This window comes from Herpailurus yagouaroundi, unplaced genomic scaffold, assembly GCF_014898765.1.
Source record: "Herpailurus yagouaroundi ecotype Mexico unplaced genomic scaffold, PumYag 182, whole genome shotgun sequence".
Taxonomy (NCBI): domain Eukaryota; kingdom Metazoa; phylum Chordata; class Mammalia; order Carnivora; family Felidae; genus Herpailurus; species Herpailurus yagouaroundi.
In genome coordinates, this window is record NW_024412413.1 from 24,975,115 (window position 1) to 24,989,724 (window position 14,610).

General features: G+C 43.2%; 1 protein-coding gene and 1 non-coding gene across 3 annotated transcripts in view; one reads left to right on the forward strand and one right to left on the reverse strand.

The window, feature by feature from the left end:
- Positions 1-9,310: 9,310 nt before the first annotated feature.
- On the reverse strand, positions 9,311-9,382 carry TRNAD-GUC (transfer RNA aspartic acid (anticodon GUC)). The gene has a single exon. It is a non-coding gene; the product is annotated as a tRNA-Asp (tRNA).
- Positions 9,383-9,804: 422 nt separating this feature from the next.
- The window catches only part of LTA4H (leukotriene A4 hydrolase), a 35,555-nt gene continuing 30,749 nt past the window's right edge, over positions 9,805-14,610 (forward strand). Inside the window, exon 1 of one of the 2 annotated variants that reach the window (XM_040491166.1) lies at positions 9,805-10,051. In XM_040491166.1, the coding sequence (XP_040347100.1) occupies positions 9,893-10,051 (159 nt within the window). In that variant the 5' untranslated portion in view covers positions 9,805-9,892. The remainder of the gene's footprint in view (positions 10,052-14,610) is intronic. The other variant, XM_040491165.1, reaches the window with a different exon arrangement.

The following is a 14,610-nucleotide window of genomic DNA, read 5'->3' on the forward strand; positions in this document are numbered from 1 at the left end:
GGGTCACACTCCCTGGTTGGAACCCACAGTCTGCTTTTTCCAAGCTAGTGACTTGAGCAAATTACTTATTTATCAGACCCTCGGTTTTTTCCTTTGTAAAATGGGGATGATAATAATGCCTACCTCGTGGCAGTAGCCAGCTCCAACAAGGCTCCCAATGTCCTCTACCTCCTGGTATTCATGTCTTTGTGTAGTTCCCTCCTATGGTATCAGGGTTGGTCTTGTGTGACCAATCAAATATGGCAGAGGTGATGGTACGTCACTTTTCAAGGCTCAGTGATGCTAGTTTAACCTGGAAAGGTAAGTTTCCAGTGGCTGTGATTTCTTCCGGTTCTAGGGGACAGAAAACCTCAATGAATCCCTGCCCTGATCACTAGGCCAGGGTGGAATGCACAGCCCCAGTGCACATAGGCATCACAAGTAAAATGTGATGGATTCGTCCTTTGGAAATACATCTGGGGGTTCAAGAAGTGTGAGCTATTTTTCTGAATTTGCATTTGGTATCTGACTATGCTCTTAACCATTAATGTCTTAGGAATTACTGTCCCTTTCAATTACCCATCCAAACCTTACACATTCACTCAGGAGAGGTTTCCAAAGCAGGATAGACAATGCATGCAGCAATCATTTGGGTACAGGCAGGAAATACTAAACCTCTAATTTTATTTATGAAAGTGGTCTGCTTCACAGATACAACTTGTGAGATGTAATCATAAACAACTGTATTTTGTTCTTCTACTGTCCCTTTAACTTTTCTCGGTGGGTTGGCATTATTTCTGTTGCCCCTGGCCAAACCCCTATGCAGGCTCATGACTTTTCTGGAGGCTCAGGTAATTGGAAATGCTATGCTTAGGTTTCACAGATTGCAGCCTCAGTGCAGAAGTTACCGTGTAAGTATAAGTAAGCAAACGAAAATGGCAGAACTTATGCTTCTATTCCAAGATAAGGTAGGTTACCTCGATTTAACGAACAAAATGAAACAATGATGATCAAATCAAATCTGACAGGAAGGTAGCTCTATACGATGCAAAGCAAAATTATGAAGATGATTATTTAAAATTAAGGATTTATATTCACTATCATTGACCATGACCCTTCCTCCAATGTATTTTGTGCCATGAGATATTCATTAGTTACATTAGCACATGTAAAGAATTTATAAACAAGCAAAGAAACCCACATTTTTTGAGGGTGTGCCCCCCTAAATTTTTATTGATATTGGTTAGCAATTTAAAAAAAATGAGACCTCTGCTTTATGTTTCCATGCATGCCTCACTGCTTCCAGAAAGATGCCCACAGACCTCTCCACTGAACTCCTACAGCATTTGTGGACTGGTCCACCTGAATACCCTTTAATTATTCAGTCACCCACTCTGTTCTCTAGCGGTTTCATTTTATGGTCTTCATTTGCCCAATAAGGTAATGAACTTCCCAAGGACAAGCCAATATCCATGCTGCTTGCTACCCATGAAAGGTGTCTGGTAATATCTCAGAGTTGTATTTAAGCCTGCCTTGAGTACAGTTCCTTTGGCCTAGAGTTGGGGAATTATAGGGCTTTCCTGCTCCAAGTGAACAACAACGGGTGAAGAGTGGGTAGAAGGAGGAAAAGGAAACATTTTTTTAAAATTCCAAAGAATCTGGAAGATTTGCTCTGTGTGATTCCTTAAAGAGCAGAAATAAAAGCCAAAGCTATCACAAAATAGCACTCAATTTCTAATTTTATGTTATTCTAGTTCAATGATTCCTCTCGGAAATAAAGAGGAAGCATTTGAGGACTGTGAAATTCCGGGAATCCAAGCTCTCTTTGACAAGCAATAATCTCAGCTTCCACTGTTCTTCCCCCCCCCCCCCACCCCCACCCCTCCTTCCTTTGTCCCATCCTCCCTCCCCTCCTTCTTGGATTCCTTTCCCATCTACTGAGGACCCACCTACCACATTGTACTGAGCTGGGTGCTCTGAGAGAGTAAGGTATCCCCAGGGAAAGCTTGCCACCTTAACTGCTTTGGGAACAGAGAGAGGTTGAAAGAAACAAATGTGAACTGACTGGAAGGGCAAGAATATGTACAGTTGACTCTCCTTACTTGCTGTGGTTGTGCTCTATATAAAGTTGCAGTGAGCACTGAATTAGTGAAACCTGAACCACTGCTCCCAGGGGAAACACAGTGGGGTTCTGTGAACTTTTGGTGGCATTTTTCAATCAATACATAACTTGTTTTAATTTTTTTTAATGTTTATTTTTGAGAGAGAGAGGGACGGGGGGAGAGTGCAAGTAGGGGAGGGGCAGAGAGAGAGAGGGAGACACAGGATCTGAAGCAGGCTCCAGGCTCTGAGCTGTCAGCACAGAGCCCGACACGGGGCTCAAACCCATGAACCATGGGATCATGACGTGAGCTGAAGTTGGACGCTTAACTGACTGAGCTACCCAGGAGCGCCTTAATACATAACCTTGTTTTATGTGTGCTTCTGTCCAAAGACACCTTATCTAATACAGGGTTGATTCATTAACATCAAACTCATAGCCCCCAGCAATGTGAGTCAGGCCTGAACGAAGCTTCTCTAACACATGTATGTTCTCCATGGGGCATATCATAGCCTTCCTGTGCTTAGGAAAACAAGACAGCACTTCAGCATTTGCTTGGAGGACATTTAGAACAGTGAAATGACCCCCCCCAAAAGCACAAAAATGTGAAAAACATGACACTAAACACCACAAAAAGGACACTTGTTTACAGTGTAAGTTGTAGGCAGAAACAAGAAGGCTCAGCTTTGCCTTGTTCAGCTTCAGCTGAGAATGTGAGCCTCAGGCAACTCAATTTTTTCCCTGCTCTGCATGTGTCCACAAAGGACCATGAAAGGGCTTCAAGTATTGATTTGGGGTAACAACTAAATTTTAGTGAGTGGATGAACTCACAAATATGAAATCTGCAAATAATGAGGGTTAACTCTGTGTGTGTGTGTGTGTGTGTGTGTGTGTGTGTGTGTATAAAGTTCCTATTCAGAAAACTTCAGGACCAACAAGGGAAGGACAATACATTGGGAAGATATTTCTGGAGAAGGGGGCCAGCAAACAGGGGAGAGAGGAGTGAGCAGGGAATCAGTCCAGCACCTTGGCCTGGGGGAGAACAGTGGGGTGCACCCCTGGGAAAGAGAAGAGTCTGTCTGGAGAAGGGTCTGTGTTGGATGCCCGGAGGAGGCAGCACTTGGAAGGGAAGTGGAAAGCAGGGTGGGGGGAGGTGAGGGGACGTGCATGGCTCAGCTGGAGAAGTACTAAGGCACACACCTGCCGGAGAACATGAGAAGTCAACTATATGAGCCTCTTACTTGGGTTTGCTCAATTCCAAATACAAAGCACAAGAGGCCTTTTATAAGAAATGACAAAATACTAGTTAGTTCTTCAAACACAAATTTGTAAAGGAGAAGAATGTTTAGAAGGAAAGACTTTTAGGTAGGTCTTTGCTGCAAACGTATTTTACAAGCAAATAGCAATCACCCCTGCTCTGCAGGCAAACAAGAGAAACTGGGCTCAACGCCAACCAACCTGAGACAGAAATACTGTTTTTGAAATACTGTTTTGAAATCAAACCCCACACATGCTTTAAGCCATCAGAACAAAAGGTGTAAGTACCTACTTTGATGAAATACCACTGGCTACTTAGCAGGAAAAATGTAAGTAGAGCCGGAATCTCTGAGTCAGAAAAAACCCCAGTGAGGCTGAATCTTGCAATCAGGTGCACCTAGAAAAGAAACAGTAGGGACTGAGAAGAAAATAAAGTATGATTTAGATCAGCATTTGGGAAGAATTTTTTTAAGTTTATTTATTTATTTTTGAGAGGGGGAGAGAGCGAGCAAGAGCACACACTGGGGAGAGGCAGAGAGAGAGGGAGAGACAATCCCAAGCAGGCTCTGTGCTATCAGTGCAGAGCCCCGTGCAGGGCTTGAACTCATGTGAGGCTTAAACTCATGTGAGGCTTGAACTCATGCGGGGCTTGAACCCAAGAACCGTGAGATCATGACCAGAGCTGAAACCAAGAGCCAGCTTAACTGACTAAGCCACCCAGGCGTCCCTGTGAAGAAAATTTTTTTCTCGTAACTTGAAAACAGCCTCCCTTCCTGCTTGATCCACCTTTCCCTACTCCAGCTGGGAGCTTGTTGGGTTTGAGTCCATAATGAGAGAGCCTGGGTTGCTGCAATGAATGAGTTTTGGCTTATTGCAGAGGTCTCAAAGGAATGGGACCTGGCATGGGTCAAAGCAGCACATCCAAACCTGGCTGCAATATGTCCACCAAAAGACATGTTCTGGAATGTGCTATAGCAGCACCATTCACAGTAATGCAGAACTGAAAATTATCCTAATGTCCATCCACACTAGGACAGATAAATATATCGTGGTCTACCCACACATGTAACACTACACAGCAATGAGGACACATAACCCAGAACTATACATAACAATATGGAAGAATCTTACAAATATAAGAGCTAAAGAATCCAGGCATGAGAGTACCTACTGTACATTTCTTTTTAAGTAAAGGAAATATAAATAACAAAACAGGTAGAAATAATATGTTGTTAGCAATCAAGCAGTGATTACCTCCAGGGAGCGAGGCTTATAAAGAATAGGAGAGAATTTGAGGGGGCCATCTAGTGGGGTGGTGGTGATGCTCTGTATCTAATCTGGGTACTGATTGCACTGGTGTGTGTTCAGTTTATAAAGCTCAGTGAGCTATGCACTTATGATATGTGCACTTTTATGAGTAGATACTATGGTTCAATGAAAATGTTTGTAAAGGGTTTACCATTTACAAGAGGACAGTAAGTGCATTTTCTGTTGCAAGCAAACATATTGCCTGGTGACATCAGAGGACAAGAAAGATTTCAAGAAGCAGCTTTTTCTTTGCTTCAAAGCCAACAAAGAGTAAAGCACTGAATAAAAGTATCCCTGGAACCTCATATGAAAGCCTCATTCATTTGTACGTTTATTCATCCATCCAACAAACATGCTCAGAGATGGAAAATATACCACCTGGAAATTCAGGACACTCCATCGAGTGGGGGAAAAGGACAAATAAACTGATATTTATGCTGTATTGGGGATGACATTAGAGTATTAGAGGAGTACCGATTTGAGGATCCAGGGCCAGGACTCCAAGAGAAGGAGTTCTGATATGTTTGATAACTCTTGAACTGAATTTCCTCCAATCCCAAAAGTATCCTTTGAGTCTCTAAGGCAGTGGTTTAATTTAATATTCATAGTGATCCCTGGGAGTATCTTATTAAGATGCAGATTCTGAGCCAGCAAGCTAGGGCCAGGGCCTGAGATCTGTATTTCTGGTGAGGCTTTTAAGAGACACTGATACTACTGGTCTTGGAACCCTACTTGGTGTGGGGGAAACAGAGAAGGTCATGTGACCAGCAGTCCCACCCAGCACAGCTTGACAATCTATCCTGTTCTGGCCAGTCCCTCCTGTGGGCACAAACAGAGAAGCAAATGGCAAATCTGTGTGAGAGGCTCTCCAGACCCAGCCTGCTTTCAACCAGGGATAGGGGCCGGGGAGGGGGAGAGAGGAGGTAGAAGGAGTCAGGGCAGGTGGAGAGGGTCGCTTATGCTATTTTACTAACTGGGAAGAACTTTGTCTTGTGCTCCCTTCATTTCTGGCCTCCCCAGCTGCCCTCACCTTTTCTTGGCATGACCAGACTAGAGATGTGAATATTAAGTATAAAATTCTTGAACACACAAAAACAGATTTCATAGAAAAATGCAGAAATGGGTCAGGGCTGCCTCAACCATTTTGTGAACTAAACATGAAAAAAAAAAGTAGCTAAAATAATTTCTTCCACTTTCTCACCCATTGGAAGGAGAACAGGAAGGGCGTCACGTACACTTCTGTTCTGTCAGGAAAAGAGATTCTGCTAGACTCCTGTCCAGACGAGAGGGACGGGAGAGAGCTCCTGGGAGAGAACTCTTTCTAGGAGCCCTGGGGACTGGGTGGAGGTTAAGTCTTAAGGAAGAGCTCCAGAGAGCTGAGATCTTTCTTGCACAAGCTACTCTGAGCTTGGCTGAAGTTTGGCGTGTGAAGGTGACCCTGAAGAGCTCGACGTGATGGAAATAGGAAGTCATGTGTTAATACACCTATTGCGATTTCCCAAATTTCCTAAATGTAAATATATTTCAAAAACAGGTGATCATCACTAATGTTGGGAACTCTCTTTAGAGGTCTCTTTTAGCACTATCTGCTGATTTCCCATGTCTTGGTTGCTTCTCATTTTCCAGGTCTTCCTAAAAACTCTTGCTAACAAAATAAGGAAAAACACATATTAACATGACCAAAATGGACAAAATAAAAACCACTAAAAATAATAGCAGCAAACATGTAACAAATGATCACTATGCCAAGTACAATGCTTAGCACTTCACATGCATTATTTCATTTCATCCTTCCAACAACCCCATGAGGCACAGGTATCTCAATTTTCCCGAAAGGATTGAGGATTCTAGGGATTAAGTAATTTTTCCAGGTGAGCAGTAGAGCTAAAATACTCCCTGTTCAAATGGCTCTGTAAATATATTTACTACTTCTTTTAATAAAATTTTACATTTCATCCTTAATAAAGTCTCCTTTTGTATATCATTCTTATTGTTATCATTCTTTTATAGAAGCAATGGAAAAGTTCATGTTTTTATTTTTTTAATGTTTATTTATTTTTGAGAGAGAGAGAGAGAGAGCGTGAGTGGGGTAGGGGCAGAAAGAGAAGGAGACACAGAATCCAAAGCAGGCTCCAGGCTCTGAGCTGTCGGCACAGAGCCCAACGCAGGGCCGAAACCCATGAACCATGAGATCGTGACCTGAGCTAAAGCTGGATGCATAACTGACTGAGCCACCCACGTGGCCCAAGCTTCATGTTTTTAAACCTTCCCAATCCACCACTGGATATGAAGAAAACTTCTATTGTTTGTGAATTGCTAATTTTGGACACTGTATTTGGGGTCAGTGGTATCTTAGAAGGTAATTGCGACTGAATATCTATCTTTTGACTAATCTATTAATCAATTTGAGGAATTCATTTGTGGTTGCCTGTGACTCCCTCTTTTTGCACACATTGGCATAAACCCTGTGGGCTCTTGGTAATTGATAATAGAAGATGATGATATTGACATTCTTTTATTAAAACAAACTATCCTTTCTCCATGAGGAAGATCATTTGATCTTCAAATGTATGCAAATGTCAAAAAATGCAAATCTCAAAAAATGTGTGCAAATGTCAACTATGTCACGGATTCTTAGGTCCTATGAAATTCAGACTTTTGCACGTGTAAAATATTGGATTTCATAGTTTTGGATGTTTTTATTTTATTTTGTTTTCCTTTGGCTTGCTTAAGCCAACAACAACCACACTTGGTGGTGTGACTTGCTTAAGCCACAACCTCCCACACTTTTTAAATCTTCAATTTCTTCTTCTCTAGAAACCCGTTCACATCTATATCTAAGCATGTTAAGGAATCTCTTTCCCTAAAAAAATAAAACACGCTCTCAATGCCACATTCTTCTCCATTCCTCTTTTGTCTTCCTTTCTCAACTTGGCCAAACGTCTTGACATGTTCTATCTCCCGGTTCTCTTTTATTGCTCAACCTATTGCTCTCCGGCATCCACCTTCCACGAAATTACAAACCTCAATAAAACCACCATCCTGCCTACTTCCACCCCATTGCTGAATCCAAAGGAGGCTTTTTATTTTTTATTTTAATGGCCCTCCAGGCTGCATTTGACATTGCTGGTTGGCTCTTCCTAGTTTGTTTCCTGAGTTCTTACTGTCCTTGACCCTTTTTTAAAATTTCAGCTTTATTGAGATATAATTGACAAATAAAACTGTAATATATTTAAAGTGTACATTGTGGGGGCGCCTGGGTGGCGCAGTCGGTTAAGCGTCCGACTTCAGCCAGGTCACAATCTCGCGGTCCGTGAGTTCGAGCCCCGCGTCAGGCTCTGGGCTGATGGCTCGGAGCCTGGAGCCTGGAGCCTGTTTCCGATTCTGTGTCTCCCTCTCTCTCTGCCCTTCCCCCGTTCATGCTCTGTCTCTCTCTGTCCCAAAAATAAATAAACGTTGAAAAAAAAAAAAAGTGTACATTGTGGTGATTTGATATATGCATACATTATGAAAGGATTCCCTCCTTCCTTTAGCGTTTTTTTGTTAAAACCTGCTGTTCTCCCAGCTTTCAACCTGTTTTCACTGCTGTTCCCTTTACACACTCTACTTGGACTGAGCTCATTCACTGCCAGAGCTTCACCTGCCACATTCCCGGATGTTCTGATATCTGCTATAAACTTCCCCAGATCTATGGATTTAAATATCCAAGTGATTCACAGACATCTCCACTTTGACTCCTATACATTCTAAAACTCTGAGTGTCCAAAATTAAAATTAGATCATCCCGCCTAAATCTGTCCTCTTAATATGGTTGCTCACCTGAATGATTGCTCACACACTGAAGCCAAAAATCTGAGAAACACTTTAGGCTGCTTCTTAGTCTGTGAATCCGCTTATCTCTTAAGTATTCCTTCTTTTCCATCTTTACTTATTCTCTTTTGTTAGGCCCCCTGCATCCTCTTCCTGGACTATTCTAATAGTTTCCTAACTCACCTGCCTCTGTTTTTGATAACTCATAGCCATTCTCTGAATAACCACCAGCGTTCTCTCCATGACGTGAATCTGACCATGTCCCTCACTTGTTTAAAATTCTTCAATGCCCCGCCTCCCCCACCCCAGCCCCCCACCCCCACCCCGCTCCATGAATTCAGGATTAAAGAACCAGCTATTTAAAGGACTCTGAATCCTGTCCTCTCCCCGTTTTTCCAGCTTCAACTCTGAGGTCCCATCCCAAAGGAAATCATCCTTCAATCTTTCCTCACCTTCTGGAAGAGCCCCAGAGCCGAGCTAGATGTCCCAGCTCCAAATTCCAATCTTGTGGCCAGCACATACTCAACATCACAGAATTCTCTCATTACAGTATATTGAAATGACCTTCCTAAATTTCTAAAACGGGAATATTGGCTTATTCTGTTTTTGCTCTCCAGGGCTTGGAAATGGACCTAAGCACTAAAGAAAATCCTGTTGAACTGATGCAATATTTAGCTCACGTGTATTGGGTTGCCGACACGGCAAGCCAGCAACCAAACAACTCTTAAAAAGTAACGCTTACAGGTAATTCGACATTGGTTATTTCTTCCGTACTAACTTTTAAAATATTTGAAGGTGCACTTTTATCACAGTTGTGTAAAGGGAATAAAAGAAAACGTAAAAACCTCCTTGTGCCTCCCCGTCGGGGAATCGAACCCCGGTCTCCCGCGTGACAGGCGGGGATACTCACCACTATACTAACGAGGAACTGCACGAAGGCAGGCCTTCTAGTAGGCCTCTTATTGCTTCTGACCCTGCCCTGTCTTTACTGCCCGCTACTACTAATAGGTCTGACACTCTTCAATTGCCATTGCAATTTCTACCGAAGTTGGACGAAACTAAAATGGAAGCATTCACTTGATCTCCCCGTTACACTTGGGATCATTTCCGTCGGCCCACCCCTCCACCGGCTGCTCCCACTCCCCTCCTCTTCCTCCTCCTCTCCTTTCAGGAATGTCCCCAGTCCTTTCAGCACCCCCCCCCCCCCCACACACTCCCAGGGAGCATAGCGCACGCCTCCTCGCTCTGCATCACGGAACTTGTAGTTCCAGCCACGGGGCAACCTACTCTTCTCTCACTTTGAGAAACTTCCCTTCCCGGCGGGCGCCACGAGTCCTTCAGCTCTTCTTTACCTCCCTCCCTCCTCTCACTCAGTCGAGTAGTCTGGCAGCTGGGTTTTGGGGTGCAGATCGGCGTGCGGAGGGACTCCCCAGAGCCATGCCCGAGGTAGTGGATACGTGCTCCTTGGCCTCTCCGGCTTCGGTCTGCCGGACCAAGCACCTGCACCTACGCTGCAGCGTCGACTTTACCCGCCGGGTGTTGACCGGCACCGCCGCGCTCACGGTGCAGTCTCAGGAGGACCATCTGCGCAGCCTGGTACGGTGGGACGAGCGCCCAGTGTCCGCCTCTCTCCGGCCGCCCGCGTCGCGTCCCTTTCCCGGCTGCCGCCCCTTCCCAGCCCCGCACCTCGGTCCGTCTGCAGCCCTCAACTCATATTCCACACCTCCCCTTCAGCCCTCACTCATTTCTCAGCCTCCCCTTCTTCAGCCCCCACTCACCCTATATCTCCTCCTCCCAAACCCACTTATGTCTCTGCATCCCTCCGTCAGCCCCTGAATATACCTAAGTGTCTCTTCCTGCGCCTCTCTCCCCAGACTCCTCTTCCCAGTCCCTGGGCACATCCTAGCGCCCCATCCACGCCCTGCTCCTCACCCAGCGCTCAGGCTTCATTTTAGCACGAACCCTCCCTCCCCTGTAATCCTAGTTTCTGGCGCTAACCCCCTTGTGGCCTCCCCATTTCCTCGGCCTGCAGCCCAGAACTCCCTCCTCGGGCCCCAGATTTCTTCCAGTCCCCCAGCGCACCTTCCTCAGTCCACAGTCTCATCTAGGTCTCACACCCAATGTCCTGCGGATGCTGATCCTTTGCTCCCAGGCACCTTATTTCAACCTGCACGTCTGCAGGACGGGACCCATCGACCTATCGTAGTCTTTCCTCAGCCTCCCTACCAGTGTTTCTCAAATCCCTTAGGATTTCCAGCTCCAGACCCGTCTTTCCCTACTGCTTTGGTATTTCCAGTCTCTGCTAACTCTAGATGCAGCTCTTTTTCTCCGGGGTCATGGTCCTTCTACCTTTGATTCTTATTGCCCTTCTCTTCAAATAATTTAAGGACCGTTGGGCCATTCAGGCTTTCCAAGCGTATCTCAATGCAGTGTATTATATAGTTGGTTCCAAGGAGCGAGTAATTATTGCGCTTCTTAGAAAGTAATGTACTTTCACAAGATCGCTAGCCACTTGAGTGATGAAAAGTTTGTTTAGATTTATGGAGCATGATTAAATTATTTTATGTGTACAACATAACTTGTTTTCAGTGTTCTTACTCAAAGTGATAGTATTTGGATTGTACCTTCCACCTGAAGAATTTCATAGGTGAGCATTTTAGAAATAAGAGGGACAGGGGCGCCTGGGTGGCGCAGTTGGTTAAGCGTCCGACTTCAGCCAGGTCACGATCTCGCGGTCTGTGAGTTCGAGCCCCGCGTCAGGCTCTGGGCTGATGGCTCAGAACCTGGAGCCTGTTTCCGATTCTGTGTCTCCCTCTCTCTCTGACCCTCCCCCATTCATGCTCTGTCTCTCTCTGTCCCAAAAATAAATAAACGTTGAAAAAAAAAATTTAAAAAAAAAAGAAATAAGAGGGACAAGGGTTTAAAATGCCAGGCCCAGTGTATTTTGCATAGAGTATTGTGGCATCTACTAAAGCACAGCATTAAGCAACCTGATCACCATACGTTGTAGGCTTGATGGTGGGAAATTAGTGGGGCCAATTAGTTGGGTATAATTATAAGTTTAGATAAGAATTGGTGGTTCTCATGACTCCTGTTTGTGTAATAGGCCTGTGTTTTGAGTTTATTAATATGAACTAATGTAGCAGGTAACCTACTCTTTGCCCTTTACCATCTTGCTAGACTAATTCTGATTTGAAAAGTAGGTGGACTCCTCTATATATTGATATTTAGTCACCAAAAATACTACAAGGAAGAAAATTAATATCACAGGCAAGAAGATATCTATTTCCTTGTAGGTTGTACTTTGTTCTGCCTGAAGTACCATGCTATCTTTTATTGCAGGCAGCTTTGCCCTGGTAGGATTGGCCACTTCAATGCAATCTCTCTTTTTATTAAAAGAAAGTAGATTTTGATAGTTTATCACTGCTTAATACGACCTTGCACTCTCACCTGTTTTGTAAAAATAAAGACTGAACTCTGATCCTTGAGGAAGCACAAGACAGGATGCTTCAATTTGGAAAAGAATGTACATTCAGTGTTCCAATCTAAAAACTTGCCCATTGTTTTCTTCATTCCCCAAATCTTGAGAGAAGTAAGGTTTTTAAATCAGGATGTCTGGCTGGCATGTCTGTTTAGTAAATTAGAGCCGAGAATTATAATGTTAGATTTTATGCAAGGAAGTCTAGTTGTATACAGTGGCATCTGTATGTAATTTGCTTATTTATCACAACAACTTGAGGCCAAGAGTTTGGTTTTATTTATTCAACATTAGCATCTTTCCTCCGCTAGATTACAGGCTCTTGAAGGTAGTTCTGTGTTTCATGGCTCTTTGTATCTCAGGTTCTTAGTATAGCACCTGGCAGGTAGAGGACGTGTTGTTAGTTTGATGAACTAATGGATGAATTCAATTAGAAAGCAGTGCCTAAAGTTTACATGGGCTGCACTAAAAATGTGCTAAGTGTATCTTGAAGGTGAGAGGACCTCAGCCTCACCACCACCAATAGAGAGGACCCAGTGGCAGTGCTGGGTGAGGACATCAAGTGTCCTTTCTCACTTCATTCTCGGAGTCCTTGATGCTGGGAATGTTGAAGGAACCCCGCTAGGACTAAATCCCAGCTTTTCTGAAAGTTCTTCTGAAGTTTTGGGTTATTTGCACTGAAGTGTAATACTCATTTGTGATAACTCCCAAGCATTTGTTTCTTGTATTAAAATTTTCAATTTTTTTAGGTGTTCTGTCAGTTGATGGCTCAAAGAGTTTTTAATGTCTTGACCAAGATCATTCACTAGTAAGTTGCAGAAGCCAGGATGTGAACACAGATCTTTCTGACTGCAAACCCTCCTGTCTTCACTAAGTAAATAGCTGAGCTGGGAATCAAATCAAGGTGTTGTTTTAGTTTTGATTTTAACAATAACCCCATGCTTTTTTCGTTATAGCATCCTGCAAGTAACAAATAGAAAATGTAGAGACATAATACTGAGGCATAAAGCTTTTTAACTTAATTTTTTTCATGTTTATTCATTTTTGAGAGAGAGAAAGAACATGTGCGTGAGCAGGGGAAGGGAAGAGAGAGAGAGAGAGACACAGAATCCAAAGCAGCCTCTGAACTGTTAGCAGAGAGCCTGCTGCGGGGCTCAAATCCACAAACTATGAGATCATGACCTGAGCCAAAGTCCGGTGCTTAACCAACTGAGCCACCCAGGTGCCCCATAAAGCTTTTTAATTTAGAGCCATGCTTTGTTGAAGAAAGAATTTGAGCTTGCTTTAAAAAAACATATACAATATTATAAGATTAAAAATACTTTAAGAATTTGGAGGAAGAGAGGGGCACATGGGTGGCTCAGTTAGTTAAGCATGAGACTTCAGCTCAGGTCATGATCTCGCGGTTTGTAGTTTTGGGCCCCCCCATCGGGCTGTGTGCTGACAGCTCAGAGCCTGAAGCCTGCTTTGGATTCTGTGTCTCCCTCTCTCTCTGCCCCTTCCCCACTCACGCTCTGTCTCTCTCTCTCAAATAAACAAACATTAAAAAAAATTTTTTTTAAAGAATTTGGAGGAAGAGAGAATAAGGGTAGGGAAACCAAATGTATGGCACAAAGTCCTAAAAAAAGAGAAGTGGGTTGCGAGGTTTAACATGGAGCTTCCCAGCAGCCTGTGCAAAAGGGAATTGGTTATATATTCCATGGCATCTAGCCAGCTGGTTTTCGGGGTGTTATTCAAAGAGGATACTGTGAGATATAGTAAATTAGTAACTTCCTAGTAACTTCCTACCATTAGTAGGTCTGTTTCTTACAACTCTATGTGGGTATCTTGGTCTTATACACAGTTGGTGTTCAGTAAGACTTTATTGAAAAGTACTATTTCCAGCTTTTCAACTATCCAGTTTCCTTTTTTTCCCTATTACTATTTTTGATCAATTGTTTAATAACGTTTACTAGTGAAATTTGAAGGGGAATTTCTTAATTTGAGAATGATAGCTGAGGTTAAGACTTGAGATAGATAGCTTAACCGCTGCGTTTTCTGTTGTCTCTTGGCTCAGCACTTGCTTCATGCTGATATCAACTGATACCTACTACTTTTCAGGTACTGTGCTGAACTCTGGGAATGCAAACCTAAGAAGGTTTCTGTCTTTTTAAGAACCCTCAAGCTAGTAGAGAAAACATAGCAATATAATATGGTACAATAAATGCTATAGGAGAGATTTGGACCAACTACTGTATTAAGTTCAGAGGATATGAAAAAGATTAAAAAAATAGTCATAACAGTAATCTGACTCTCTGATTCTGAATAGATTTGAAAAGTTTAGGCGATACAGACAATAGAATATGTTCCTCTGGGAAATGAGCCAGTTGAGTCATCCTTTTGGTTATGAAAGTCGTGTAAACATGAGTAGTTATATACATAGATATTCAAATTAAGTTTTTAAAATAAATCAGATAGCCAGAAATGGGTACTGGAATAGGAAGGCACAAAGGAGTAACCCTCTCATTCTCAATAAGATATAAATCTAATAAAACCAAATATTCTGAATATGCAAGTGCAAGAAGATAAGTCAGTTCTACTAATTTAGAGTAAGAGCGATGGTTGAGGTGCCCCCAGAAGAAAGTAACCCAAAAGGAATAATTACCTATTAGCAGGAAAACAGGTGGCTCCCCTAACA